General features: G+C 44.5%; 2 protein-coding genes across 6 annotated transcripts in view; one reads left to right on the forward strand and one right to left on the reverse strand.

The window, feature by feature from the left end:
• Positions 1–27,486, forward strand: part of KDM2B (lysine demethylase 2B) — a 110,580-nt gene that overhangs the window by 71,681 nt on the left and 11,413 nt on the right. The window lies entirely within an intron of this gene.
• Positions 615–25,599, reverse strand: RNF34 (ring finger protein 34). Of its 5 annotated transcripts, XM_058424741.1 has the most exons (9): positions 25,483–25,594; positions 22,947–23,012; positions 20,655–20,763; positions 19,527–19,662; positions 8,583–8,801; positions 7,045–7,452; positions 4,627–4,719; positions 4,183–4,384; positions 615–1,585 (listed from the first exon to the last, which is right to left on the reverse strand). In XM_058424741.1, exons 5-9 carry the CDS (start codon positions 8,784–8,786, stop codon positions 1,395–1,397), a joined length of 1,098 nt encoding a protein of 365 aa, XP_058280724.1. In that variant the 5' UTR covers positions 8,787–8,801; positions 19,527–19,662; positions 20,655–20,763; positions 22,947–23,012; positions 25,483–25,594; the 3' UTR covers positions 615–1,394. The 5 variants fall into 5 exon arrangements, with proteins under 5 accessions (XP_058280724.1, XP_058280725.1, XP_032024373.1 ...); XM_058424742.1 differs by lacking the exon at positions 20,655–20,763; XM_032168482.2 differs by lacking the exon at positions 19,527–19,662.

The following is a 27,486-nucleotide window of genomic DNA, read 5'->3' on the forward strand; positions in this document are numbered from 1 at the left end:
TCAGAGCTAGGTTCAAATTCTGCATAGCCACTTTTTAACCATGAGGTTTTAGACAAGTCTAACTTCTCAGAGGTTAGAGAAGCAAAGCAATGTTTATTTCAGAAGGTTGCTTTGAGGACTGCAGAGGCAACTACAGCACCTAGTGCAATACCTGGACACAAGAAACAGCACATCAGCAGTTAACCTTACTGATAAGCAAGCAGGAAATGTAAGCACTGTTGCTCATGTGGCATTGTTTTTTTCTTTTTTCTTTTTTTTTTTGAGACAAGGTCTGGCTCTGTTACCCAAGTTGGATTTCAGTGGCGTGATCTTGGTTCACTGTAACCTCCACACCCAAGGCTCAAGCCATCCTCCTGAGTAGCTGGGACTACCACACCTGGCTAATTTTTTCATATTTTTTCCAAAGACGGGGTTTCGCCATGTTGTCCAAGCTAGTCTTGAACTCGTGAGCTCAAGCATTCCTCCAGCCTCAACCTCACAAGGTGCTAAGATTACAGGCGTGAGCCACTGCACCCGGCCCCCATGTGACATCTTTGAAGGTGCTCCCACCACCATCTCTTCTGAAGAGGGGTGCTAGGCCAGGGCACCTGATTCAGAAACTGACCAAGACAATGTAAACCAAAGCTGTTAAAACTAATTTTATTCCTAAAGTTAAAATCAGCTAGCGGGTAGCACTGAAAATACACCTTCACTATACAAAACAGTGTAAACTGATTACACATTAATAAGGAATTTAGCACACACACTTCTAATAAAAGAAGCTAGATGCAGCCCTTGCTATAAAAAGCTATACCTGAACAAAAATGGACATGTGGAGTCTAAGGCCCTGGCAGTCGACTAGAGAATGTCAGTTGTTCCCAATTATGTTTAAATGCAGAAACAGCAACAATGTGGAAACTTACATTCATCAAATGTTAGCATTTAAAATATACATGACTAATAAAGTGAACATTCAGAGGAGCCACTGCTTGGCATGTTCCATGTCGGCCACTTGTGGACACTGATCTCATCCAAAGAGGACAGAAGTTTCAAACATCTGAGCAGTTTAAGTTAAAAATAGGATGAAGGGGAAATAAGAGAACAGGATAAGTGTCCTCCCAAGACAGCAGTGGCTGATGCCCACATGGTGCAAACAGGCTGACTTCAGTGAGTGTTCACGGGATGCGTGATAAAGCCCAGCTGAGCCTGGGAAGCTCACGTGTCGACAGGCAGACAGGCTCATGGCATGGACCAATGTTTCCACAACTCAGGATGGATCTTTCTGTCCCCTTAGTAGTGAAAATAATGTTTAAACATAGCTTCAGCCTTTGAACAGTAAGTTTCTAGTCCCTTCTGTGCATTGAAATGTTTGGGGTCAAGTTTGGGGGTGACTGTCCTGGTGAGGGGAGCCTGTTTCAGGACTTGAACACGTGCACGGCTCGCACCACATACTGCCGGCAGATGGGACACTCACTCATGCGCTTGCCGCACTTGGTGCAGGTAACCATGTGCCCACACTCCAGTAGGACACAGTCGATGACGGCATCCATGCAGATGCGACACAGGCTGTCGTCTTCCTCATCCTGCAGCTGCAGCCGCTCGCCATCTGAAAGGCAACAGAGAGCTAAGGCCTCAGCTTCGGGCATGGCCAGCCAGCCAGCCACCCTCCCGGTCCGAAGCTGAGCAGCCACCTGCTGAATGACCACTGCAGGCCCAATGCCACCCCAGTGTTGTACAAGAAATAATCCCACCTTCTCTTCACTTTGGTTCTCTCCACTAGAAATGGCAATGATAAAAGCTACACCTCAGGGTTTTGTAAAGAATAAAATGCTTGAAGTACCCAACAAGTGTTAGCTATGTATTTCTATTTTATATCTTTGTCTAATTCAAGATGTCTGTGATAGGGATATATTACTTCTGTAAGTAGAAAAAGAAACCCTCAGCTGGTCTTCTGCAGATGGGCTTTGGAGTCAGGATGCTATTGGAATTTAACTCAGTTGCCCCAGCTTTGTATCCCTGGGAACATCACAGTCTCTGGAGCCTCATCTCAATAGGAAAAGGAGCCTTAGTTCCCCTCTTAGGAAAGTTAGGAATAATTGTGCATCCTTCCCTCCCTAGCCTTAGAATCATCTCAAGCCATCTGTGTTCTTGGCCCTGCTGAAGTCTAACTTGAAAAATATGGGCCGTCTTGGCTCTTGGCCCACCTTTACATCTGAGAAAATCCAGTCTGTGAATAAGAAAGATGATGAATAAGTTAAAAAAAGTTAACCCCAGCCTGAGATTTGGCCATAGGGCTATGGATTTGGGTGCTTCCCTTTCTACAGGTCAGAGGAGATCAAAGGGAATCATGAATAGTTGGAACAGAACAGGAATTCAAGCTTGAAAGGTCAGTAGTCTCTCGATTTAAGAGAAATGTTTTACTGCCATTCATGGGAAGAGATTCTTGTGATCTGGGGTCTTAGTTCATGGCTCATGACTACTGGTGTGGACCTGGGGAGAAAGGATCTATGGGATGAGATGGCAGATATGCCAATGGAGAAGGCACCAGGCAACTCACGATGAAATCAGAGTGGGCCTTGGTCTCCCCTTCTGTGTGGAGGGTTCCTTCCCACTCTTTAGAACTTAGGAAAGCAGAGGAGCCAGTGTCTTGTCAGGGATATGGGAACAATCTTGGTAGTGACTTGGAGCCAGTCAAGCTAGGAAAGATGCCAGCTGTGCTCAAAACAAAATGTGTGTTCCACCCAAGCCAGAGATTGAACTAGGGTTAGATTATGCAGTGAGTTAATGGAGAAAGACACTGGAAACCATGCTGTCATAATAACAACCATGTTATATCCTACACCATAAACTACTTAAGGGTGGGAGTGGCATTATCGTTGTGCACTATACATAGTTGCTATTTACATTTATGAAGTCAACTGACTTCTCCCGTCACTGCCAGAAAACCATTTCCCAGCCAGCAGCCTAGGACCTCTGAAAGCTCTGAGGATGAAGATTTCTGCATCTACCATTGTGACGTCATCTTAGAAGTAGGATTGCCAAAATATTTTGTGCATATTCTGTGCATAAACCTGTTCATCAACAAATGCTGTATTATAACCAGCTTTTAAAGGAGAAAACTCAAGATGATAAAAGTTAATGATGGGCGGGCTGTTTAAGCTAGATAGGAACATAAGATTTGTTAATCTGAACACCACTGAGGGCCAGGCATGGTGGCCCACGCCTAGTTCAGCACTAGTCTGGGCAACATAGTGAGACCCTGTCTCAATTTAAAAATATTAAGTACATATATATTTTTTTACAATTAAAAATAAATAAATACAACTGAATTATTTTTTCTTGTCCATAAATGTTCTGTGGCTTGATCGTGTTACCAGCTGAGGAAGAATTTCTGTGCTAAATTTCATCAATGTATAGTTCAGAAGTTTTTGTTCTGTTTTATTTTGTTTTTGAGACAGTCTTGCTCTGTCACCTAGGCTGGAGTGCAGTGGTATGACCATGGCTCCCTGCAGGCTCAAGCAATCCTCCCCCCTCAGCCTCCCAAGTAGCTGGGACCACAGGTTGGTGCCACCACACCAGGTTTTTTTGGTTTGGTTTTTTTTTTTTTGTAGAGCTGGGATCTCTCTATGTTGCCCAGGCTGGTCTCAAACTCCTGGGCTCAAGTGATCCTCCCGCCTCAGCCTCCCAAAGTCCTAGAATTACAGGTGTGAGCCACCACACCCAGCCTAGTTCATAAGTTCTTAACCTCAGCTTTTTGTGACTTACACAGAAATCTACAAATAGTTGATGCTAAGAACTATGTAACATCTGGGCTATAGAAAATGTTCCCCCTACTGTTAGATTTAAAAGTTGAGAGAACCAAGGTACTGGCCGGCCAAAGGCATTAGTGAGAAAATAAGCATTTTTACAGAGACAAGGAATTTAATTAGGGTTGTAACAAATAGTTAATTATAGTAAGAAAGCCCAAATTGAATAATTTTCTAACTCACTTGGCAGTGGTGGTCTCACAGCCATAATGAACATCACATAATGAAGTTACTACTTTCCAGATCTATAAACAGGCTCATGTAACTAACTGATACTCAGTAAAATGGTACACAGCTTTCTCAAAAATAAATTTGACTTAATTGTGACAGAAAACAACCCAGTTTTTAAAAGCCTAAGGAAAAATACTATAGGGAAAAAATGAAAAGATAAACCTACAGGACTTTTGGTTTTCTTCATTCTCTTTGTATAACCGGTTTACTTTCTCTACCAGTTCCCATTTTTCACAACAGCCAGAATAGTTGACAAAATTCCGAGCCAGAATTTCCTTCAGCTGGCGCACGCTCATCCCTTCCACATCATCAAGGCTTGACAAGTCAGACAGCGAAGCTCTCACTCTCTCCTTGGAGAGCCCGGGGTTCTGAAACCACAGAGCATCTGTTAGCCCTGGTACCACAAGTCCAGACCCTCCTCACTCTAAACTCATCACTGGCCCTCAATATTCTCCCAGCCATCTCAGCAGTCCTAGAAGTGTTTCAGTATACTGTCCTACATTCAAACCAGAAGAAACATCCTGTACTAATCTAGAGAAAGTCCGCAGGGCACTGTCCCTTCCTGTCAGGTTGACATGTCAGGGAAACCAAATTTTATAGGTGGCCTCACCTGATCCTCCGCGTTTTCTTCTTCGTCATCATCATCCTCATCATCGTCATCATCATCATCTTCTGTGTTTGCTGAAGTGATTTCACTTTGTACCTACACTTATACAATGTATCTGATTAGGTCAGGAATCAATCCGTATTTATCACTAGAGAAAGCCTTGTCATCGATGCTCCCCATGATGACCAGAAAGCCAGCATAATGCACATCTTTGGATTCAGAATGCTGCTGACCCTTCCAAAAAGTTGGGCCCTACAAAACTGCATGAAGAACCTACCTTCCATAAAGTTAGCTCAAAACACAAATTCCTGTGTGTGTGTAAAGTTATAAAATCTAACCAGAGTATTCACTCTCTCAGGAATGTCCCATAATGGAATGCCAAAGCCATTAAGGATATGGGATGGCACTGTGTCATTATCAAAGTACCTGCAAATGGCTAGTTTAACTGGAGCCTGTAAGATGCAGACGAAAAAAGCTAAAGCTCTGATGGGTCAGCCCAAGCATCAGGGGCATCTGATTTGAAAGATCTCAGTTCTACCACAGCGTACTTAGACAATCTAATTCCAACGAAGGCTTTCTGGACTTCACTGATGGCTGAGGCTAATTCTAGTTTTTAACATTTCTCAATCAGAACACTTTAGAAAAAAAAAATCTCTTCAGTTTGGGTTATGTACCTTCTTTCACATATTTTGACTATATTTTGACAATAGCTCTCCAATAAGCTAGGTCAGTTCCCAATTTCAAATATTCCACCCTACTGATTCCCAGGCACCATACTGTAGCATCCAACAATCCACACCACCCAAATGGTGGTGTATACCCAAAAGGGGTATGTAAGTCAGGTGTGCCTTATGTTTGCAGCATAAATATGCCAATTCTCCTTTGGGAGAATAATAAAACTCCTGGCTTGGACTTATCTAATTTACGACTACAGTATGTGTTGCTTGACGACTAGGAGACATTCTGAGTAATGTGTCCTTAGGCGATTTTGTCATTGTGCGAACATCACAGTGCACTTCCACAAACCTGGATGGCACAGCCTGCTACACACCTAGGCTATAGGGCATGGCTGGCTACAAAGCCGTACATCACATTAGTGTACTGAATACTGTAGGCAGCTATAACACAGTAATAAGTATTTGTGTATCTAAACATATCTAAACACAAAAAAGGTACAATAAAAATATGGTATTATAATCTTACAGAACCACTGCTGTGTATGTGGTCTATCACTGACCAAAATATTATTAGAGGACACAGGACTATATCTAGAAGGCAATTAGACCAAATTTCCCTCTGCATTTATTCATTTACTAATTAAAAGACACTCTTGGCCAGGCGCAGTTGACTCATGCCTGTAATCTTAGCACTTAGGCCAAGGCGGGTAGATAACCTGAGGTCGGGTATTCAAGACCAGCCTGACCAACATGGTGAAACCCCATCTCTACTAAAAATACAAAAATTAACTGGGTGTAATCCTAGCTACTCGGAAGGCTGAGGCAGGAGAATCGCTTGAACCCAGCAGGGCAGAGGTTGCAGTGAACTAAGATCTCGCCACTTCACTCCAGCCTGGGCAACAGAGTGAGACTCTGCCTCCAAAAAAAAAAAAAAAAAAAGTCTTGCTGTGTTGCCCAGGCTAGGGATACAGTGGCTATTCACAGTTGCAATCATGGTACACCTGCAGCCTCGTACTCCTGAACTAAACCAATCCTCCTGCCTCAGCCTCCCAAGTATCAGACTGCAGGCTCACACCACCTCATCCAGCTTTCCTCTACTTTTAATAACCCCCTTCTTCAGAGAAGAAAATTAAGTGTGAAAAAATTTGTTCAAAACATTTCTTTCAGCAGTTTAGAATCACTCACGTACAAGTAAATATTAATTACAAGCCCTTACATGTTATTCAATCAGGATGCCCAAGGACCTCATTGGGACAATATTATTGATTACAATTAGTAAATAACTACATTTTTTCACTAATTCAGATGGCTCTTTCATTAACTAAATTATAACAATTTCACTGTACCAAGACAAATGGGCATTAGGCTAACTTACACTACTGATTGTTTTCTGTGGTCACTGAAATACTTGTACTAACACAACACTACAAATGTGTATGTGCTACTTTTTCACAGCCATTTCAACAGTGTCTAACTGTATAAGATAGAGAAATTAACTAAGGCCAAGAGACTGATGAGCTATTTTGGGACCCTTCAGACAGCAGACTTTGGAGCCACCTAGCACCTCAGCAGACACTATATACATCAGGACAGCCTTCAAGTGCAGAGTTCAGCTGGGTGTGGAAGCTCCACTCCAGCACATGACTTGAAGTTTATCAGAAGTCGTCAAGCACTAAAGGCCCTGCCATATACGGCCAAGAGTAAGCGTGCTGGGCCCTGGGTGTAATTAGTTACCCCCTCGTACCTGTGCCAGCACTCCAGATCTGGATGTCTGGTCTCCATCCATAAGCTCTCCCTGAAACGAAGACATAGTAGCAGAGGGGGCTGTATAGTTTGAAAAAAACGAACGTGTGAAAAAGCTAGAAGTCTGGGACCTTGAAGAATTCAGACTGCTTGTGTCCATGTCGTCCTCAGAGCCTAGTCCATGATGGCACAGTACTAGATCCACCAAGTCTTCTTTCTCACGACAAGTATCTATGGGTATATTTCTCAGAATGAGATACTGCCGCAGGTCCTTCACCTTCAGTCGCATTAACTGAGGGCGCTGAAATGCTGTCTCTTGTAATAAGTGACAAGTAGAACATCTACGGAGATTTTCTTGTAAGACTGAACAAACGGAGCAAAAATCCTTCTTGCAGTCACAGCAAACATGCTGAAGAAAGAAAAGCATTTGATGACAGCAAGATATAAACCATTATGAAAACATGAGTTTTCTTTCTGCCTTCTATTAAAATTTAATTTTAGTTTTCAGCGAAGTCCCCAGTGGCACCAGACTATTTCCAGAGGTATTTTCGTGTTTCAAAAGCCATGAAAATCAAAATATTCATTGCCAAGGCAGTCTGGATTCACAGAAGTTCTAATATAGGACTTTAAGAAAAACACTCTTGTGTTAATGAATTAAAACCTTTCCACCCCTTGGTATAAACATGTAATTAACAAAACAGAGCTTGAACCACACAGAGCAGAAAGCAGAATCACACTTCTTGGTCTTTTCCTACAGGAAAAATTTCCCCCATTTAAAGAGCAGAAGACAAAAAGCATAACAGACTGAGAAGGAAAGAGAAAGGCAACTGATCTCTCAAGGTCAATCCAAGAAAATACAGGACCCACTAATACAGTAATCTGTAAACTACACAGCCTAACCACAATCAAAGCCTTGCCACTAGAGAAGCTTAAAGAGGGCACTAAGATGTGGTCATTTCTGGTCGCTGCATTGTTCCCGCAAGCTAACATTTTTTTTCCTTAAGTACTTCAAAAGACTAAACTAATGATCAAAGAGAGCAAGGAGGCCTACCAATATGATAGGTCTCTGAATGACTTTCTATCTGAGTGAAAATAACTGTTAGCTCAGTATTTTATGTTGAATCTCTAAAGAGTAGTTAATTTATTGCATTCATTTATTCATTTGAAAGTTAAGGTACGGGATTTTTTTTGACACTTGAATCTGAATCATAGTTACAGTAAATCATTTGTGAACAAAACTACAGACTAATAAATTTCTTGCTTTAGGAAATAAACATCATCATGGAGAATAAAATGATACAAACAGGTCAAAGTTCAGGAGAAAGGATGCCTGAACGTGAGAAACAATGTCTAGTCAGAAAACTTGAGCAGTAATATAATCCCTCCAATTAAGTATTTTTCTAGATGGAAAATGGCTAATGGAACTAAGCTTTTGATATTTTTATAAACAGAAATGAAAATTCACTAGCTATTCAAAATAACCTACAATCAAGAATTCTGACCCATGTGTCTTGTTATGTAACATTTCATCCAACTCACCTTCTTTCTAAAGACTGAAAATGAAAGTCCACAGGCTTTACAGACTATGTTGGGCCCTTCCGTAGCCGCTGGTGGGTAGGTGGAAAACTCAGGGTTTGGTGTAAATCTGAATGGACCGGTGGCTCCTGCAAATCCTGACTGCTGGCCCCTGACAGCTCCAGTTCCCATGACTTCATTCAGCAGCCCACAGCACGAAGCCCACATAGACGTGGCACCCGCCTAAAAAGGAACACAAATCCCACAGTTTAAAGCTAAGTGGAATCTGGGCTCTCTGGGATCCTCAGGGAATGCTATTCTGGAGAGGTAAGTTTGCCCTCAATAACTTGAGATTACTATATTCATCTGGGCACTGAAATTTCAAGTCATTTGGAAAGAATTTTCTGCTATTTCCAAAGAATATCTGGCATTGCCAATACCCATGATCGCTTGTTAAACAAAAGGAAAAGAGAACATGATCCAAATTTTACAAAACAAAAAACCTCCATACCCACCCAAAACAGATACATGTACACAGGCATGTAAAAAAAAAAAAAAAAAAAAAGACTGGACAAAAGTCTGTCCTGTGCTATATTTGGGATATGCATATACTAAAAATTCTTCGTTTTTCATCTGAAATTCAAAATTTCAGGCACCCTGTATTTTACCTGGCAACATTAGGCTGGTGGCCATTGCACTAGACATCACAGTTCTACAGTCTAAGGCAGATTTTCTCAGCTATTATTTAACAGAAATAACATCAATTTACTTATTTAAAAACAGGGTTTCGCTGTCACGCAGGCTGGAGTACAGTGGTGCGATCTTGGCTCACTGCAACCTCCGCCTCCTGGGTTCAAGCGATTCTCCTGCCTCAGCCTCCCGAATAACTAGGATTACAGGCACACGCCACACACTCGGCTAATTTATTTTTAGTAGAGATTGGGTTTCCCCATGTTGTCCAGGCTGGTCTCAAACGCGTGGCCTCAAGTGATCTGCCCACCTTGGCCTCCCGAAGTGCTCAGATTACAGGTGTGAGCCACTATGCCAGGCCCATAAATTTAAATTACTTCATTTCCTTAAACCTCTGTTTTCGCATTTGTAACTGGGTATAATATACTATAGCATATGTAAATAATTTTTTTAAATGACATGGAAAACATCAAAACACCAACTGAAACTCTAGATTTTTTTTTTTTACCTGAAGTTGTAGACAAACCAGAATAGATTTTAATGTATTATGTGTAATTTATTTTCTCTGAAATTTTCTCTACTTTCCAAATTCTTTTTTTCTTGAGACGGAACTTCACTCTTGTTGCCCAGGCTGGAGTGCAATGGCGTGATCTCGGCTCACTGCAACCTCCGCCTCCCGGGCTCAAGCAATTCTCCTGCCTCAGCCTCCCCAGTAGCTGGGATTACAGGCACCCGCCACCATGTCCAGCTAATTTTTTGTAGTTTCGGTAGACACAGGGTTTCGCCATGTTGACGACCATGGCTGGTCTCGAACTCCTGACCTCAGGTGATCCACCCACCTCGGCCTCCGAAAGTGCTGGGATTACAGGCATGAGCCACTGTGCCCAGCCTCCTAGCTTTCAGTGAGGGCCAAAGGCATGAGAATCGCTTGAATTTGGGAGGCAGAGACTGTCGTGATCCGAGATCACATCACTGCATTCCAGGCTGGGTGACAGAGCGAGAGTCCGTCTCAAAAAAAAAAAAAAACCAACAACAACAGGAAAGTATTTTTTTATTCTACCTTTTCAAACTGAAGATACTAAACATAATTTTTAATGACTTGATAACCATCATGGCCTTCCAAGGCGTAAGGGCTATTTGCTACTCCACTAAATGGCCCAGAACTAATGTATTGCTTTCTATGGTTTTTTCCTTGTCTCTTCCCTCTCTTTGAGCCACCAGGGCTATCACTATACCTGCCCAGAGTAACCTGTCTCCTTTTTTACTGCAGTCTCAGAAACCTGATAACCATGCTTGTTACAAGTATACATAAAAGAATAAATTGGCCGGGCACGGTGGCTCACGCTTGTAATCCCAGCACTTTGGGAGGCCGAGGCGGGCGAATCACAAGGTCAGGAGATCGAGACCACGGTGAAACCCCGTCTCTACTAAAAATATAAAAAATTAGCCGGGCATGGTGGCGGGCGCCTGTAGTCCCAGCTACTCGGAGAGGCTGAGGCAGGAGAATGGCGTGAACCCGGGAGGCGGAGCTTGCAGTGAGCCGAGATTGCGCCACTGAACTCCAGCCTGGGCGACAGAGCAAGACTCCGTCTCAAAAAAAAAAAAAAAAAAAAAAGAATAAATTTTCAGCGAGGGCCAAAGGCATTTTCCCATGCTTAAAATAAAAGCTATAGTGTTTAGAACGAATAGGCTTTTGCCCTTGTCCTAATTCTTAAGCATATTCTAGAATCTAGATAATGTGATAGGTAATGGAAGTCGAGATAGCTGAGGTATTAGTTAAAATGCCAGCACATAATAATACAGTTCCATTTATTTTATTATCTGATTCTGTCAAACATTTACTGTTGTCCGGCAAGCTCTTAAAACAAAAAGCAAATAAAAAGCCCTCAACCTTAAAAGGCAAAAGGCAATTTGGAATGCAACAGAAGGATAATGGCTGTTTCTGCTATTACCCAGAAGTAATGTTGTATTATAAAGAAAGGAGAAGGTAAAGAAGAAACCACAACACAAGGTTCAAACAGTCTGAAGTATCAAAGCCAAGGATTTCAATATTATAAGTCTTCACACCCTATAATTCTCAAGAAATAGTGATGCCTTTCAAGTCAGGTAAAGCCGGGTGCGGTGGCTCACACCTGTAATCCCAGCACTTTGGGAGGCTGAGGCGGGTGGATCATGAGCTCAGGAGTTCAAGATCAGCCTGGCCAACACGGTGAAACCCTGTCTCTATTAAAAATACAAAAAAATAGCCAGGCGTGATGGCGGGCGCCTGTAGTCCCAGCTACTCGGGAGGCTGAGGCAGGAGAATGGCGTGAACCCGGAAGGCGGAGCTTGCAGTGAGCCCAGATGGCGCCACTGCACTCCAGCCTGAGCAACAGAGCGAGACTCCATCTCCAAAAAAAAAAAAAAAAAAAAAAAAAAAAGCTGGGCATGGTGGCAGGCTTCTGTAATACCAGCTACTCACGAGGCTGAAGCAGGAGAATCGCTTGAACCCAGGAGGTGGAGGCTGCAGTGAACCGAGATCGCGCCACCGCACTCCAGCTTGGGCAAAAGAGCAAAACTCCGTCTCAAAAAAATAAAAAGGTTGGCCGGGCGCAGTGGCTCACGCTTGTAATCCCAGCACTTTGGGAGGCCGAGGCGGGCGGATCACGAGGTCAGGAGATCGAGACCTAAAAAACAAAAATTACCGGGGGGTGGCGGGGCCTGTATCCCACTACTTGAAGGCTGAGGCAGAAAAGGCGGAACCGGGGACTTGCATGACCGAGTCCCCACTGCACTCACCTGGCGACAGACGAGACTCTGTAAAAGGTAAAATTATAATAGTTCGTACCTTTAAATGATAATATACCTCAAACTCTATAGCCACGGTGTGCATAAAAGCATGAAAATCTGGCCAGGCTCAGTGGCTTATGCCTGTAATCCCAGCACTTTGGGGGGCCAAGGAAGGTGGATCTCCTGAGGTCAGGAGTTCAAAACAGCCTGGACAACATGGCGAAACACCGTCTCTACTAAAAATACCAAAAATTAGCTGGACGTATTGACCAGATGCCTGTAATCCCAGCTACTTGGAAGGCTGAGGCAGGAGAATCGCTTGAACCTGGGAGGCGGAGGTTGCAGTGAGCCTAGATCGCACCATTGCACTCCAGCTTGGGCGACAGAGTGAGACTCTGCCTCAAAAAGAGGGGGGAAAAAAAAAAAAGGATGGGCACGATAGCTCATGCCTGTAATCCCAGCACTTTGGGAGGCGGAGGTGGGGGAGCAGATCATGAGGTCAAGAGTTCAAGACCAGCCTGGCCAACATGGTGAAACCCCGTCTCTACTAAAAATACAAAAATAGCTGGTGTGGTTCCCAGGCACCTGTAATCCCAGCTACTCGGGAGGCTGAGGCAGGAGAATTACTTGAACCCAGGAGGCAGAGGTTGCAGTGAGCCGAGATCACGCCACTGCACGACAGCCTGGGTGACACAGCGAGACTCCGTCTCAAAAAAAAAACCAAAAAGCATGAAAATCTAGATTCACTAAGAGTTAATTTAAAGTTAGTGTTCAGCCAGACACAATGGCTGACATCTATAATCTCAGCACTTTGGGAGGCCACAGCAGGTGGATTACATGAAGTCAGGAGTTCGAGACTGGACTGACCAACATGGCAGAACCCCATCTCTACTAAAAACACAAAAATTAGGCCAGGCGTGGTGGCTCACGCCTGTAATCCTAGCAGTTTGGGAGGCCAAGGCGGGCAGATCATGAGGTCAGAAGATCAAGACCATCCTGGCTGACACGGTGAAACTCCATCTCTACTAAAAGAACAAAAACAAAATTAGCCTGGCGTGGTGGCGGGCACCTGTAGTCCCAGCTACTTGGGAGGCTAAGGTGGGAGAATGGCGTGAACCCGGGAGGCAGAGCTTGCAGTGAGCCGAGACTGCGCCACTGTACTCCAGCCTGGGCAACAGAGCAGGACTCCATCTCAAAAAAAAAAAAAAAAAAAGAGTAGTTGGGCATGGTGGCACACGCCTGTAGTCCCAGCTAGTCGGGAGGCTGAGGCAGGAGAATCGCTTGAACCCAGGAGGCAGTTTGCAGTGAGCCAAGATTGCGCCACTACACTCCAGCCTGGGTGACAGAGTGAGACTCCATCTCAAAAAAAATTAATAATAATAAAGTTAATGTTCTCTTAAGTAAAGGATTCATCCACAGTTCTTTAGAGTATGTACTCAAAACTGGAAAAACTTTGTTTTAAAAAATTCAGTTTGCACGTTACGTTTTTTGGGGAAAAAAATACCTCAACTGCAGAAAGTACTCCCAGGATAAACTTCTCTTCATTCCAGGGTTAACAGAAGTGCAGTTTCACAAAGTTTAGCTTCCTACTAATGTGGCTACTAAACCAACAGCTCTCTTAGCTTTTATCCCCACCCCCCCGACCTTTTTTTTTTTTTGAGATGGAGTCTCGCTCTGTCGCCCAGGCTGGAGTGCAGTGGCGCGATCTCGGCTCACTGCAAGCTCTGCCTCCTGGGTTCACGCCATTCTCCTGCCTCAGCCTCCCGAGTAGCTGGGACTACAGGCGCCCGCCACTACACCCGGCTAATTTTTTGTATTTTTAGTAGAGACAGGGTTTCACCGTGCTAGCCAGGATGGTCTCGATCTCCTGACCTCGTGATCCGCCCACCTCGGCCTCCCAAAGTGCTGGGACTACAGGCATGAGCCACCATGCCCGGCCTTTTATCCCCCTTCTAATTCACGTCTGATGTTGCCTCCTGGACTACAGTGAAAGTTCCTCATGGACAAAAACTTCTTTTTCTCCTGCTCCTCTTTCCACCATGGTATGACTGACAAGTAACTGTAAAAAATTCCTATTGTCTCTTCACAGGCAATGGAACATTATTAAAATTTTACATGCTACTTAGAAAGTTCAAAATATGTTTTCTTCATAAAGAAAACCAAAAATCTCAAATGACACCCCCTTTTAAAAGCGGCACTGTCAGAGATTATGACCTTTGTATCAGGGATAGTTTTACAATGAATTAGGGAAGGATACAATTTTTCAAACCATGTTAATGAGTATGAGCATTAAAAATTCTAGGCTGAAAATTTTTTTTTCAACTACACAGCTCTGGTAAAGGGAATAGAAGGACTTATTTTGGGAAAACAGATGGATTCTCTGTGTAGATACCAATTTTGGAGGGGGACAATTTTGTCCCATTCCTCACGTTTCTATACAAGGAAGGGAATTTCCTTTGTTCCCCAGAAAGAAAATGAAGAAAAACCCTTAATTTAGCCCTCATCATAAAATAAAAATTTAAAAACAGGCCAGGAATGGTGGCGCACACCTGTAATCCCAGCACTTTAGGTGGCCAATGTGGGAGGATTGTTTGAGGCCAGGTCAAGACCAGCCTGGGCAACATAGGGAGACTCTATCTCTACAAAACATAAAATTAGCCAGGTGTGGGGGCATGTGCCTGTGCTCCCAGCTACTCGGAGGCTGAGGCAAAAGGATCTCTTGAGCCTGAGAGGTCGAGGCTATGGTTAGCTATGCTTAATGCCACCGCATTCCAGCCTGGGTGACAGAATGAGACCCTGTCTCAAAAACAAACAAAAAAGCCCAAGCCAACCTCCAAAGTGTCCCAGGCAAAAATGCTGCTATAACCCAATATTCAGTACAACTCAGACACATATTAACTATTGTCAGCCAAATACTACAGGAATAGAAGGTAAAGAAGCAATCCTGAAAAATTCAGGTTGCAGCCTCATTAGAATCTCTGAACTTAAATTTGGGCAAAATCTTCCAATGAGAACATGATCTCCCAATGAGAATAACCTTAGCATCATACTGAAGGGCAAATCCACTTACAGTTATCATCTCTGACAGGAGCATTTGCAACACTCCAGCCTTCTGGAAAGTTCAGAAATTTGAAGCAGGGGAAGCCCCTGTCACTAGTATATTTGAAGTATTTTTCTTTCCCATCCAGCATTTTTTTTTTTTTTTTTGGTGGTTTTGAGACAGAATCTTGCTCTGTTGCCCAGGCTGGAATGCAATGGCACAATCTCGGCTCACTGCAACCTCTGCCTCTCGGGTTCAAGCAATTCTCCTGCTTCAGCCTCCTGAGGAGCCGGGATTACAGGCACCCACCACCACACCCAGCTAATTTTTGTATTTTTAGTAGAGACGGGGTTTCACCATGTTGTCCAGGCTGGTCTCAAACTCCTGACCTCGTGATCCGCCTGCCTCAGCCTCCCAAAGAGCTGGGATTACAGGCATGAGCCACCACACCGGCCCCATCCAGCATATTTGAAAATTTTAATTTCCATCTCCCCTTTAAGCCCCGTGTTTCCTGGCATCCCAGCGCTGAAATGAACATAATTTCTTTTTTTTTTTTGAGATGGAGTTTCACTCTTGTTGCCCAGACTGGAGTGCGATGGCACGATCTTGGCTCACCGCAACCTCTACCTCCCAGGTTCAAGCGATTCTCCTGCCTCAGCCTCCCTGGTAGCTGGGATTTCAGGCATGTGCCACCATGCCCGGCTAATTTTGTATTTTTAGTAGAGGCGGGGTTTCTCCATGTTGGTCAGGCTGGTCTCGAACTCCTGACCTCAGGTGATCTGCCCGCCTCGGCTTCCCAAAGTGCTGGGATTACAGGTATGAGCCACCACACCCAGCCATGAACATAATTTCTTTACATTCATTTTAGCACTGAAGTGCCAGGAAACACCCACCCCCGCTGCCGTTTGTTGGAACAGGTGTTTTAGTCCTGTAGCTTGGTAGCTGCTGTCAGTACCTCTTGCTAAGGAATTGCCTAGGGTTGTGAAACTGCCCTTAAGAGAATGGTTTTCAGCCTTGGCTGCATGTTGGACTCACCAGGCAAGTCTTTAAAAATACTGATGCCTGGGGTCCCAGCCCCAGAGATTCTGATTTCACTGGTCTGTGGTGCAGCCTGGGCACCAGAATTTTTTTGAAAACTCCCTGGGTAATTCTGATATACAGGCCAGGTTAAAAGCTTAAGACCTGCTCAGTCCAAGGGAAGATGTCTTCTTCCTGCCTATACTGTTTCAGCTGGAACATCACCCTCCACAAATTCCTGAGTGGAAAGGGCTGTGGTTACTTTGGAAGCCTGTGGCCCTTGACTTCTGGAACTAATAATGCCTCAGCCACATACTCCCCAAGACCTGTCTACGTTTTTCTGTTGTGGGATATGTAGTATTTCGCATCCCACTTTGGTTTTACCCAATCCTTTAAGAAAGGGTCAGCTAAGTTTTGGCCAGGTGTTGTGGTTCATGCCTATAATCCCGGCAGTTTGGGAGGCCGAGGCCAGCGGGTCACCTGAGGACAGGAGTTTGAGACCAGCCTGGCCAACACGGTAAAACTCTGTCTCTACTAAAAATACAAAAATTAGCCAGGCATGGTGGTGCACGCCTGTGGTCCAAGCTACTCAAGAGGCTGAGGCAGGAGAATCGTTTGAACCTGGCAGGTGGAGGTTGCAGTAAGCAGAGATCACGCCACTGTATCACTGCACTCTTGCCTGGGTGACCGAGCAAGACTCTACCTCAAAAAAAAAAAAAAAAAAAAAAAAAGAAAGGGTCAGCTGAGTTTTTAACAATCTAATCTGATTCTTCAATGAATCCCTTTCCTTTTTTACCACATATTGGCCTGTAACTTTTGCTGGACTTTGGTGCTCTCCTTGATTTTATTTGCTCTTTGCTTTTGGGCCCAAACTTTTATTTCCCACCTTAACCCCTCTGCACATTTTCTTGTGTGAAATCTCCCAATATTAGGAGAAAGTCAGTGATTTCTGGGTCTATCAAAAGCAGCCATTGTTCAAAGTATTTTTGTCCTTCTTCACCTCCAGGCTGAAGAATCCATCTAGAAGATAAATCCTTCCAAGCTTGGACTCCATCTACCTGGCTCTCCTTTAGTATGTTTCATCTTCCTGTACTTTCTCACAAATTTCAGAAATTATTCTGCATGCCTCCTCAGGGCAAAGGCATCTCTACCTACAACTGTCACCTTGACACTCACCTAATAGTGCTTGAAGTGCCCTATACTGATCTTTCCCCTTAAATCTGTACACATTGTCTAGTTTTTATTTATTTATTTATTTATTTATTTTTTGAGACAGAGTTTCACTCTTGTTACCCAGGGTGGAGTGCGGTGGTACAATCTTGGCTCACTGCAACCTCTGCCTCTCGGGTTCAAGTGATTCTCGTGCCTCAGCCTCCCAAGTAGCTGGGATTACAAGTGCCTGCCACCATACCCTGGTAATTTTTTATATTTTTAGTAGAGATGGGGTTTCACCATGTTGGCCAGGCTGGTCTTGAACTCCTGACCTCAGGTATCTGCCTGCCTCGGCCTCCCAAAGTGTTGGGATTACAGGCGTGCGCCACCGCACCTGGCCATTTATTTTTATTTTTTTAGAGACGGGATCTCGATATGCTGCCCAGGCTGATGTCAAACTCCAGGGCTCAAGGGATCCTTCTGCTTCAGCCTCCCAAATCACTGGGATTACAGGCATGAGCTACCACGCTTGGCCCACATTTTCTGTTATGACTTGACGGAACCTATAAAAGCAATTGGAGAACTATTTAAAAGACAATTTCCCCAAGGGTTTATTGAATCTGAGCTCTTACAGTGGAGAGGGGGACAAGGGATGGGGGGAACATATGCCAATCTATTTTCTGAGCTCTTCACACTCTGCCTCTGTTATATTTCCTTGGAACCCAGTTACCATATCCAGTAGGGTCCTAACCAACAAGGATCACTCTCCTGCACCCTCCTTTTAAAAACTTTAGAGACCTAAGTTCATGTTCTTTCCTGTTCCATTTTTGTCTTCCCTATATTTTAAGATCTTCCTCCAGTTAAATTAGCCTGTATTCCTTTATTTTTCTTTTATTCATTCATTGCTTCCATACTGATAGTAAGATTGAAGCATCTTCTACAAACCACTCCATTTCCTCCTAGATTTTGAGCAAACCCAGTTCCTGGAAAGACAGCATACTAGGCATAGCCCTTGGGCTTCCGAATTTGCAGTCAGTTCACCGAGTTGTTGTATACTAGGCATACGCCTTTGGCTTCTGCATTTGCAGTCAATTCATTGAGTTGTTGTATACTATACCCCCACCTTTGGCTTCTGACAGTACACTAGGCATACCCCTTTGGCTTCTGAATTTGCAGTTGATTCACTGGTCTCAATTCCAAAGTGGTGTCTTCTTTATGGAAGGGTCACCATCCATTATTTGTTCATTGGGGGGAAAAAACCCTACAGTTACTACTCCGTGAATAAAGCCCAAAGCCAGATCTCTGAAAAGGCTGGAACTTTGAAAATGCAAGCCATGATGTGGGCTTCCATGACCTACTTGGGGACCTTAGTAGGCAGCAAAACTCCATGGGTTCTAGTTCTACCACATGAATCCAAGTGGTATCTAAGAAGTATAACCCTTTTTCTAACAGTTTAGAAAGAATAATCTGGGGGGAAGGGGAAGGAGGGAAGAAAGGAACAAGGGGTGAAAAACTAACATTGGGTACTGTGTTCACTACCTGCTGACGGGACCAACTGTACCCCAAACTTTAGCATCACTCAATATACCCATGTAACAAATCTGTACATGTACCCCCAAATCTAAAAGTTGAAATTATATTTTAAAAAAAGAACGATAATTGTGAAGACAGCTAAATTTCCTCTCTTGACCATGAATGTAGTTTAAAACAACATAGAGAATAAGAGAATGAGGCAACTGTCTGCCTATGCCTGGCACAAAACTCCAAGCTCAGAGAATTTACCTGTGTTTGGAGTTTATTTTCTAGCCATCAATGATTACTAAAAATAAATGATTTGTTCTTGGTAGTCTAATCCACCCTCTTAAGCCAAAGCTGCTCTCAGTAGAGCCACCATAGGACCATGGTCTGCCTGGCTTATATCAGTTAAAAACCAGGTATCGTATTTAAAAACTTAACACCTAGCCCAGCGTGGTGACTCATGCCTGTAATCCTAGCACTTTGGGAGGCTGAAGTGGACGGATTGCTTGAGCTCCGGAGTTCGAGACCAGCGTGGGCAACATGGTGAAACCCCATCTCTACTGAAATACAAAAAATTAGGCGTGGTGGCGGGTGCCTGTAGTCCCAGCCACTCGGGAGGTTGAGGCACAAGAATCACTTGAACTGGGAGGCGGGGGCTGCAGTGGGCTGAGATCATGCCACTGCACTCCAGCCTGGGCGACAGAGCAAGAGTCCGTCTCAAAAAACAACAACAACAAAAAACCTTACACATTCCATAATAAGAAATTAAATCTAAAACCTGCCTGGACTGCCTCAGACACCTAGATGTCCTCATGTCATTCTGGTATCCAATGCCAGTTCTCCTCTTTTCTTCAAAGACAGTGCACCAAGATTTTAGGGAGCCAGTAACAGTACCTTTTTTCCACATCCAATTTGGAGCTAAGTAAGAGAAATAAGACAGGCTGGGCGCAGTGGCTCATGTAATCCCAGCACTTTGGGAGGCCGAGGTGGGCGGATCACAAGGTCAGGAGATTGAGACCATCCTGGCTAACATGGTGAAACCCTGTCTCTACTAAAAATACAAAAAATTAGCTGGGCGTGGTGGCGGGTGCCTATAGTCCCAGCTACTCAGGAGGCTGAGGCAGAAGAATAGCGTGAACCTGGGAGGCGGAGCTTGCAGTGAGCCGAGATTGCGCCACTGCACTCCAGCCTGGGTGACAGAGCAAGACTCCATCTCAAGGAAAAAAAAAAAAAAGAAATAAGACAGAGGCCGGGCACAGTGGCTCACGCCTGTGATCCCAGCACATTGGGAGGCCGAAGCAGGAGGATCATCTGAGGTCAGGAGTTCCAGACCAGCCTGGTCAACGTGGTGAAACCCCGTCTCTACTAAAAATACAAAAATTAGCCAGGCATGGTGGTGGATGCCTGTAATCCTAGCTACTCAGAAGGGTGAGGCAGGAGAATTGCTTGAACCTGGGAGGCGGAGGTTGCGGTAAGCAGAGATTGCACCACTGCACTCTAGCCTAGGTGACAGAGCAAGACCCTGTCTCAAAAAGAAATAAGACAAATGGAAATTAAAATGTTTGTTTTTACTGATAGCATCAACTGGAGAACAGGACCTTAGCTCTGCAGCCAACAAGTCTGGATAATATACAGCTGACCAAGAGCAGCTTACCAGCTAGTTGAGTGGAGACCAGAACTCCATCTTCACTACAGGAAGACAGATGTGAGACGGTCCCAGAAAGTACTGGGCCAAGCATGTCAGTTCCTTCACTGAAACTCCTTAATGTTCAAGTCCCTCTTTTTCTTCCCATAGCAGAGACTGACAGTGTTTCTCCCATACTGTTCCCTCCCCAAAAATGAATTAGAAGCCCCCTCCCCTCTGTAGGAGCAAAGGAGAGGAAGTAAATGGGAGGGGAAAGAATACAAACCTAAATAATCTGCGTAAGAGTAGGAATGACAGTTTCCGGCCAATAAGATTATAAGGACTCTCTCAGGTTCCTCAGTCAGATTCAAACAATATAAGCCCATGAAACATCACTACAGTCAACAAAAGCAAGAGGAAAGGTGTTCTGTTTCTTTGCAAGAGCAGCAGCCCAGCTCTCTTTCTGGCACAGTGCCAGGATTTTCAAATGGCCTCAAGGTTCAGCTGTCTTTGCTTCTGTGTGTGTATAATCTAATATGCTTTCAGAATCCCTGTGGGGAGAAAATACTTCAAAATGCTCAATTTAAAGAATTCACAAGTTTACCACAAATTTTCAACCCTAAACTACATCAGGATGTGATCCCTTTTAATGATTCCATTAAATATACTATCAACCAGCCAGACTAGAATGAAGAATCAGAAAAGCTATGGTGGTTTCCACGAAGATTAAATGACAGGCTGGGCACAGTAGCTCACACCTCTAATCCCAGCACTTTAGGAGGCCAGAATCACTTGAGGTCAGGAGTTCGAGACCAGCCTAGCCAAGATGGTGGAACCCTGTATCTACTAAAAATACCAAAAAAAAATTAGCTGGGTGTGGTGGTGCACACCTGTAGTCCCAGCTACACAGGAGGCTGAGGCAGGAGAATCACTTGAGGCAGAGACTGCAGTCAGCTGAGATGGTGCCACCACACTCCAGCCTGGGCAACAGAGAGAGACTCCATCTCAAAAAAAAAAGATTAAATGACAGCCAGAGACAAGAGAAGTATAGGGGGAGAGAAGAAAAAGAAAGTTTATGAGTATGAAAACAGACAAGTAGGCCAGGCACGGTGGCTCAAGGCTGTAATCCTAGCAGTTTGGGAGGCCCAGGCAGGTGGACTGCCTGAGCTCAGGAGTTTGAGACCAGCCTGGGCAACATGGTGAAACTCTGTCTCTACTAAATACGAAAAAAAAAAAAAAAATTAGCTGGGCATGGCAGCTACTCGGGAAGCTGAGGCAGGAAAACTGTTTGAATCCGAGAGGCGGAGGTTGCAGTGAGCGGAGATCGTGCCACTGCACTCTAGCCTGGTGACAGAGTGAGACTCCGTCTCAAAAAAAAAGAAAAAAAAAGAAACAGAAAACTAAATGATCTAAGTCATTCGCTTTTTATTGAACTAGGTAAATAGCAAGGTAATAATGCCATAGACTCTTCTCATAAGAGTCTGTCTTGCTTGCCTTAACTCTTAATATGTTATTACACATTCACTTTTTATTAAACTAGGTAAATAGCAATATAATAATAAAGCCATACACTCTTCTCATAAGAGTCTACCTTGCTTGCCATAACTCTAAGTTAAATATATTATTTACACAGTTATTTTAAGGATGAACCTAGAAGTTTTAAATTCAAAAAATAATTGTCTCGGATGCTACATGAATCTACAAGGACCAAGGAGGGATACTGTTCTTCCACCAATGAAAGCTTCCTCAGAGAACTCACCCACTATATGTCCAGGGTTTGTTTTAAACTCTGGACAACCTTCAATTTGCTAAAACTCAATGTCCTGTGTTAAACGACAGGAAAAAGATGTATTAAATCTTAGCAACAGTGATATAAAATAATCAGTTTTACAGTTTAATCTTGGTTAGGTTAAACTTTCCTACATAACTAAAAGCAAAGCAGAAAAAACAGTTGATAAGAAAGCAAATCTTTATCCTTTTTTTTTTTTTTTTTTGAGACGGAGTCTTGCTCTGTCGCCCAGGCTGGAGTGCAGTGGCGCAATCTCGGCTCACTGCAAACTCTGCCTCCCGGGTTCACGCCATTCTCCTGCCTCAGCCTCCAGAGTAGCTGGGACTACAGGCGCCTGCCACCACACCCGGCTAATTTTTTGTATTTTTAGTAGAGACAGGGTTTCACTGTGTTAGCCAGGATGGTCTCGATCTCCTGACCTTGTGATTTGCCCACCTCGGCCTCCCAAAGTGCTGGGATTACAGGCGTGAGCCACCGCACCTGGCCTCTTTATCCTATTTAGAGCCATTTGAGAAACATATGCTCCTTAGAATATGAAAGGATTTCTTATCAAAACTGCTGCTTCAACTGAAATACAATATGCAGGGACCTAACTCTTAATGACCAAATATCCAACCATATACCACAAAGGAAGGAATTCTACATCCTAAATTATTTCTCTCATACCATTTGGACATTAAGCAGGTTGCAAAAACAGATGATGAACTCTAAAATGCAATACTTTTAGACAAGACATTGGCCAAACTGATAGATTATTACAATAATGTGTGCTATAGATATAAATGTTACCTTCCTCATGCTTGGGTTTTTGTTTTCTTTTAACAGTATACTTGATCCTTAGCACCACTCCCCCACCTTTCAGAGAAAAAAGAGGAAAAGGAATTACTTTCAGTAGATTACTTTCTCCTTGATATCTCATTTTGAGCTTGGAAGAACCGAGATTAGCATAATTAATGGTGAGATCAATATAAATAAGGAAAAATGGGAAAAAGGATTAAATCAAATTAACACAGGGCACTAATTTGGATTTTTTTTTTAATCCCTTATGGGAAGTTGATTGGATGTTACTGTAAGGTTAAAATGTTACTTGAGTCTGAGAGGTAAGACCTATTTCAAAACATGTTTCCAAACCAAAACACCAAAGGGAGAAAGTAAATACCCATTCCGTACATATGCTAAAACCAGCTGCTCCAGGTTTGAGTGAACATGTACTTATCCATATAATTGCTTAGCTTTTTTTAACTGCTTAACTTTTTTTTTTTCCTTTTTTTCTTTTTAAAATAATTTTTAATCGAGACGAGTTTTGCTATGCTGGCCAAGCTGGTCTCGAACTCCTGACCTCAAGTGATCCATCCGCCTTGGCTTCCCAAAGTGCTGGGATTATAGGCGTGAGCCACTGCGCCCAGCCAGGTATACTTGCTTGGCTTTTAATGTAATTTTAATTCCACAGAAAGAAGTATTTCCTTACATGAACATTCACATGTTAGCATTCCATGACATCAGGAATCAGTCTCTGCCCAGAAATCTACAGATGAGCATACCCACAATTAAACAATTTCAATATAAATCAACATTAAGTTAAATAATAAACATTTAACAGCCCAAATCCTAAATGGTGTAAATCCAGTTTCACAAAAACAAAAGCACCATTTATAACTGTCATCTTGCACAGGCTGATGTTTATTCAGGTCCATATTTTGCTTCTGAAAATACATATCTTTTCTATAATTTCAATTGCCACCAAACTTTGTTTCTAAAATTTCATCTTGGAAAGTAGTACCTTCCACTTCAATTCAAAACACACGTCTGTTTTCAAAGAACTTGTTTAAAAATGTCAACACTGGACCTGTCTCTAATTCTTTCCTTCGATAGCTAGTTCCTTAATGGGCCACAAATTTAATATTGATACTGACATTCTTCGAGGCATTATATATAAAGATCCCTGCTTTGTTTTTGGATCTTAACACAGCAGAGGGTGGTTTTCAGGAAATAAAGCTACTTCTAGATATTTTAATAGAAATTTCAAGCTGCAATAATATAACTAAACTGGAAAGTCAAAAATAAGCTTTTACAATATCCTCATACTTCAAGGCACAGTTCCAAAGTTACCTATTCCAAAACTATTCCTTGCTTTCTGTAGCCAGAAGTATCCTTCTTGCTCCTAAGTGTTTTGTCCCCTTTTTTTTTTTTTGATACCTATAGCCTTCTGTCTTGTAATATGGTTACTTGGAAATAACTCTTCTTTTGAATGGTAAACTCCTTCCTAAGGGGTGAGACTGTATTTTGAATTACTTCTCTTCACCATGTCTCCCTCTTGGCTAACGCACAGAAAACGTTCAACAAAACGTGCTGAATTTCTGTGACCAGCTGACACTCTTTTTCAATCTTCCATAGTAAATCTTTGACGCTTTATGGAGACAGCGTTAATTTAGCAGCTCACCTGCTAGATGACCCACCCCCAGCACACCTCTGCACTGAGATTAACGAAATCGTCTAGGTCTGAAAGTTATTATCACCTTATGACTCATCCCACTTGGTTTGAGTTTGGCAAATCAATCAATACCCTGAACTGACTGCTGTTCACAGAACTCTTCAGAACTCTCAGTGATCGGGTTGAGAATCATCTCTCAGAAGTAGGCCGGAAACCCCGCTCCCCTTCCCCCTTTTCTTCAACTTCTCATCAGTAATGCTCCCACGCTCTCACTCCCACCTTGGAGAACTCAAGCTGCCAGATTCCTTGCTGCGTTTACCTAGTGGCGATGGAGGCACATCTAGCCTTCTCTAGGTCGCGGCCCCGACGTTCAGCCTACGAAGCACCCCTTCCGGGTGGCATCCCCACCCTGAGAGTTCTCTAACCCGTTAGCCTGGCCCCGGCCTCACCACCCCCTGCACCCCTCCCGTTCTCCTCGGTCCCACGATGTCCCCAACACTTGGGTTAGTTCAAGGACTCGGGGCAGGAGAGGGCACGCCGCGCGCCAAGGGACCGAGGCTGATGCGAGCCCTGGCGCCTCTGCCTCAGGCCCCCGAGGAGGCGCACAGGGCCGGGCGCAGAGAAGGGCCCACCCGGCGCGAAAGCTGGGGGCGCCCAGCTTCTCCCCATCGCTCGGGTCGCTGACGGGGGTGGCACTGGAGGAGCTCGAGAGAGTCCGGGAGCCTGCCCTGGCTCGGTTGGGGCGCCTGAAGCCGGGCAAGCGACCCCCCTCAGCGCTGCTCTCCGAGATGCCGACTAGGTAACCGCTAAGGCGGAAAGAAAGGAGGCGCTTCAGGTGCCCTGGCTGGATAGGATTGGCGAGGAGGGGTCTGTCCGGCTCCACCGGCCCCTCACCTTCATGGCCGCGACCGCCTCGGTTCGGCCGGCTCTACCAGGAAACTCAGCACCATAGCAGCTCCTCGCACTGCCGACCTCCTTCCCTCTGGGCGGCGATTACGACGCCTCGGGAGGCGACCGAGCGTCCGGACGTAAAGGGCGTGGTCACGCTCGCCGCGTGCCCCGGTAAAAGCGAAGAGCGGCGGCCAAGACAGCCAATAGAAAGCCGACTTTCGGGGGGCCGGTCACCAGAGCCAATGAAGCGGCAGGGATGGGGCGGCGCCTCTGGCGTTCCTCCTGGCTGGGAGTGCGGGGGAAGAATTATTTTCCGCCCCGAGCGGAGACCTGCGGGCCTGGGCGTGGCGGAAGGCGCGCTGCGGAGCTCTTTCTCGGTTGGGTTTTTGAAATGGGAGACAGCGTCCCCTGAGGAAGCTGCTGCGGCATTCTGGGCTAGGTGGTCAAGTTTCCGGGGAGGGGAGCGCGGGAAGGGCCGTGGTGAATTTGAACACGCCGGTTTGGCTCGAAGGCTTTTGTTATGACCGTCAGAGCAGGGCTTCAGATTTCCTTCCCAGACGTTCCCGCGTTCACGCTCGGTGATGACCTCGGGGCTCCTCACTTGTGGGTCCGGTAAGGAGCGGCAGCTGCACTCGCTAGGACGCGGCCTTTAAAAACAAGGCTTATAGAAAACACTTAGAAAACCAAGGGCTCTCAAATCCCAAGTGGTCTTTGAAAAGCTGTATTCAAAATAACCAAAATCGTAGCACAATAAAAGAATTTGCTCGAGCCTTGGAATTGCCTTTGGACAGAGAAACTGAAGTTGTAAATTAAGGTATCGATTTCTTCAGCTGTACTGGATGGCAGTTTATTTTCCTACACCTTTTTTTTTTTGACAAGGTTTTGCTCTTGCCCAGGCTGGAGTGCAATGGTGTGATCTCGGCTCACTGCAACCTCCGTCTCCCGGGTTCAAAGGATTCTCCTGCCTCAGCCTCCCAAGTAGCTGGGACTTCGGGCGCCCGCCCCCACGCCCGGCTAATTTTTTCTATTTTTAGTAGAGACTGGTTTTCACTGTGTTGGCCAGGCTGGTCTAGAACTCCTGGCCTCAGGTAAGCCGCCCACCTCGGCCTTCCAAAGTGCTGGGATTAGCCACCGGGCCCAGCCGATTTTCCTACACTTTTTAATCTCACCTCTAACTTAACCAATATTTAAGATTTTCGCCGGGCGCGGTGGCTCAAGCCTGTAATCCCAGCACTTTGGGAGGCCGAGGCGGGCGGATCACGAGGTCAGGAGATCGAGACCATCCTGGCTAACACGGTGAAACCCCGTCTCTACTAAAAATACAAAAAATTAGTCGGGCGTGTTGGCGGGCGCCTGTAGTCCCAGCTACTCGGGAGGCTGAGGCAGGAGAATGGCGTGAACCCAGGAGGCGGAGCTTGCAGTGAGCCGAGATCGCGCCACTGCACTCCAGCCTGGGGGACAGAGCAAGACTCTGTCTCAAAAAAAAAAAAAAGATTTTCAACATAAAAAAGTCAATTCGCTCTTCATGAGGACCTAAGACTGTTCTGTTGTATATATACATTATAGATTTGCTTCGACAGTTGTGCTGTATTAGATTAAAACACACGGAGAGAGAGAGACAGAGTGCGTGCCAGGCCACTTCCTTAGACTGAAATAATGCATCAGAGTATGTATTTCTCTTGCTTCAAGTGCTGCTCAGATAATGTCACTTCTTATCCAGAATAGTCCTAGGTTTTCTTTTTTGCAAAAATGTACAGAAAGCCTTTCATTCACGATGCAGGACGCAGCTGAGCTTCATTGGAAGAGAAAGTATTAATTAATTCTAATCTAGACACAAAGAAACTCAATAAAAATGTCCTTGGGGTACAAAGCCATGGTTGTCCCTCATTAGAAAAGGCCTGGCAGGTCTACCTCCAGAGTTAATAAGCACATGAAAAGATGCTCAACATCATTAACTATCAAGGAAATGCAAATCAAATCCACGGATACCGCTGTGTGCCTACAAGG

This window comes from Hylobates moloch, unplaced genomic scaffold (assembly GCF_009828535.3).
Source record: "Hylobates moloch isolate HMO894 unplaced genomic scaffold, HMol_V3 SCAFFOLD_12, whole genome shotgun sequence".
NCBI classification, from domain to species: Eukaryota; Metazoa; Chordata; class Mammalia; order Primates; family Hylobatidae; genus Hylobates; species Hylobates moloch.

What these genes read in the sequence shown, in the direction of transcription:
- RNF34 (XM_032168480.2), bottom strand. An exon ending in GATCTGGAGTGCTGGCACAG is followed by an intron (nt 4,720 to 7,044) that starts GTACGAGGGGGT and finishes GTATAAGTGTAG; the next exon opens with GTACAAAGTGAAATCACTTC. An exon ending in TGAAGAAAACCAAAAGTCCT is followed by an intron (nt 1,586 to 4,182) that starts GTAGGTTTATCT and finishes GTTGCCTTTCAG; the next exon opens with ATGGCGAGCGGCTGCAGCTG.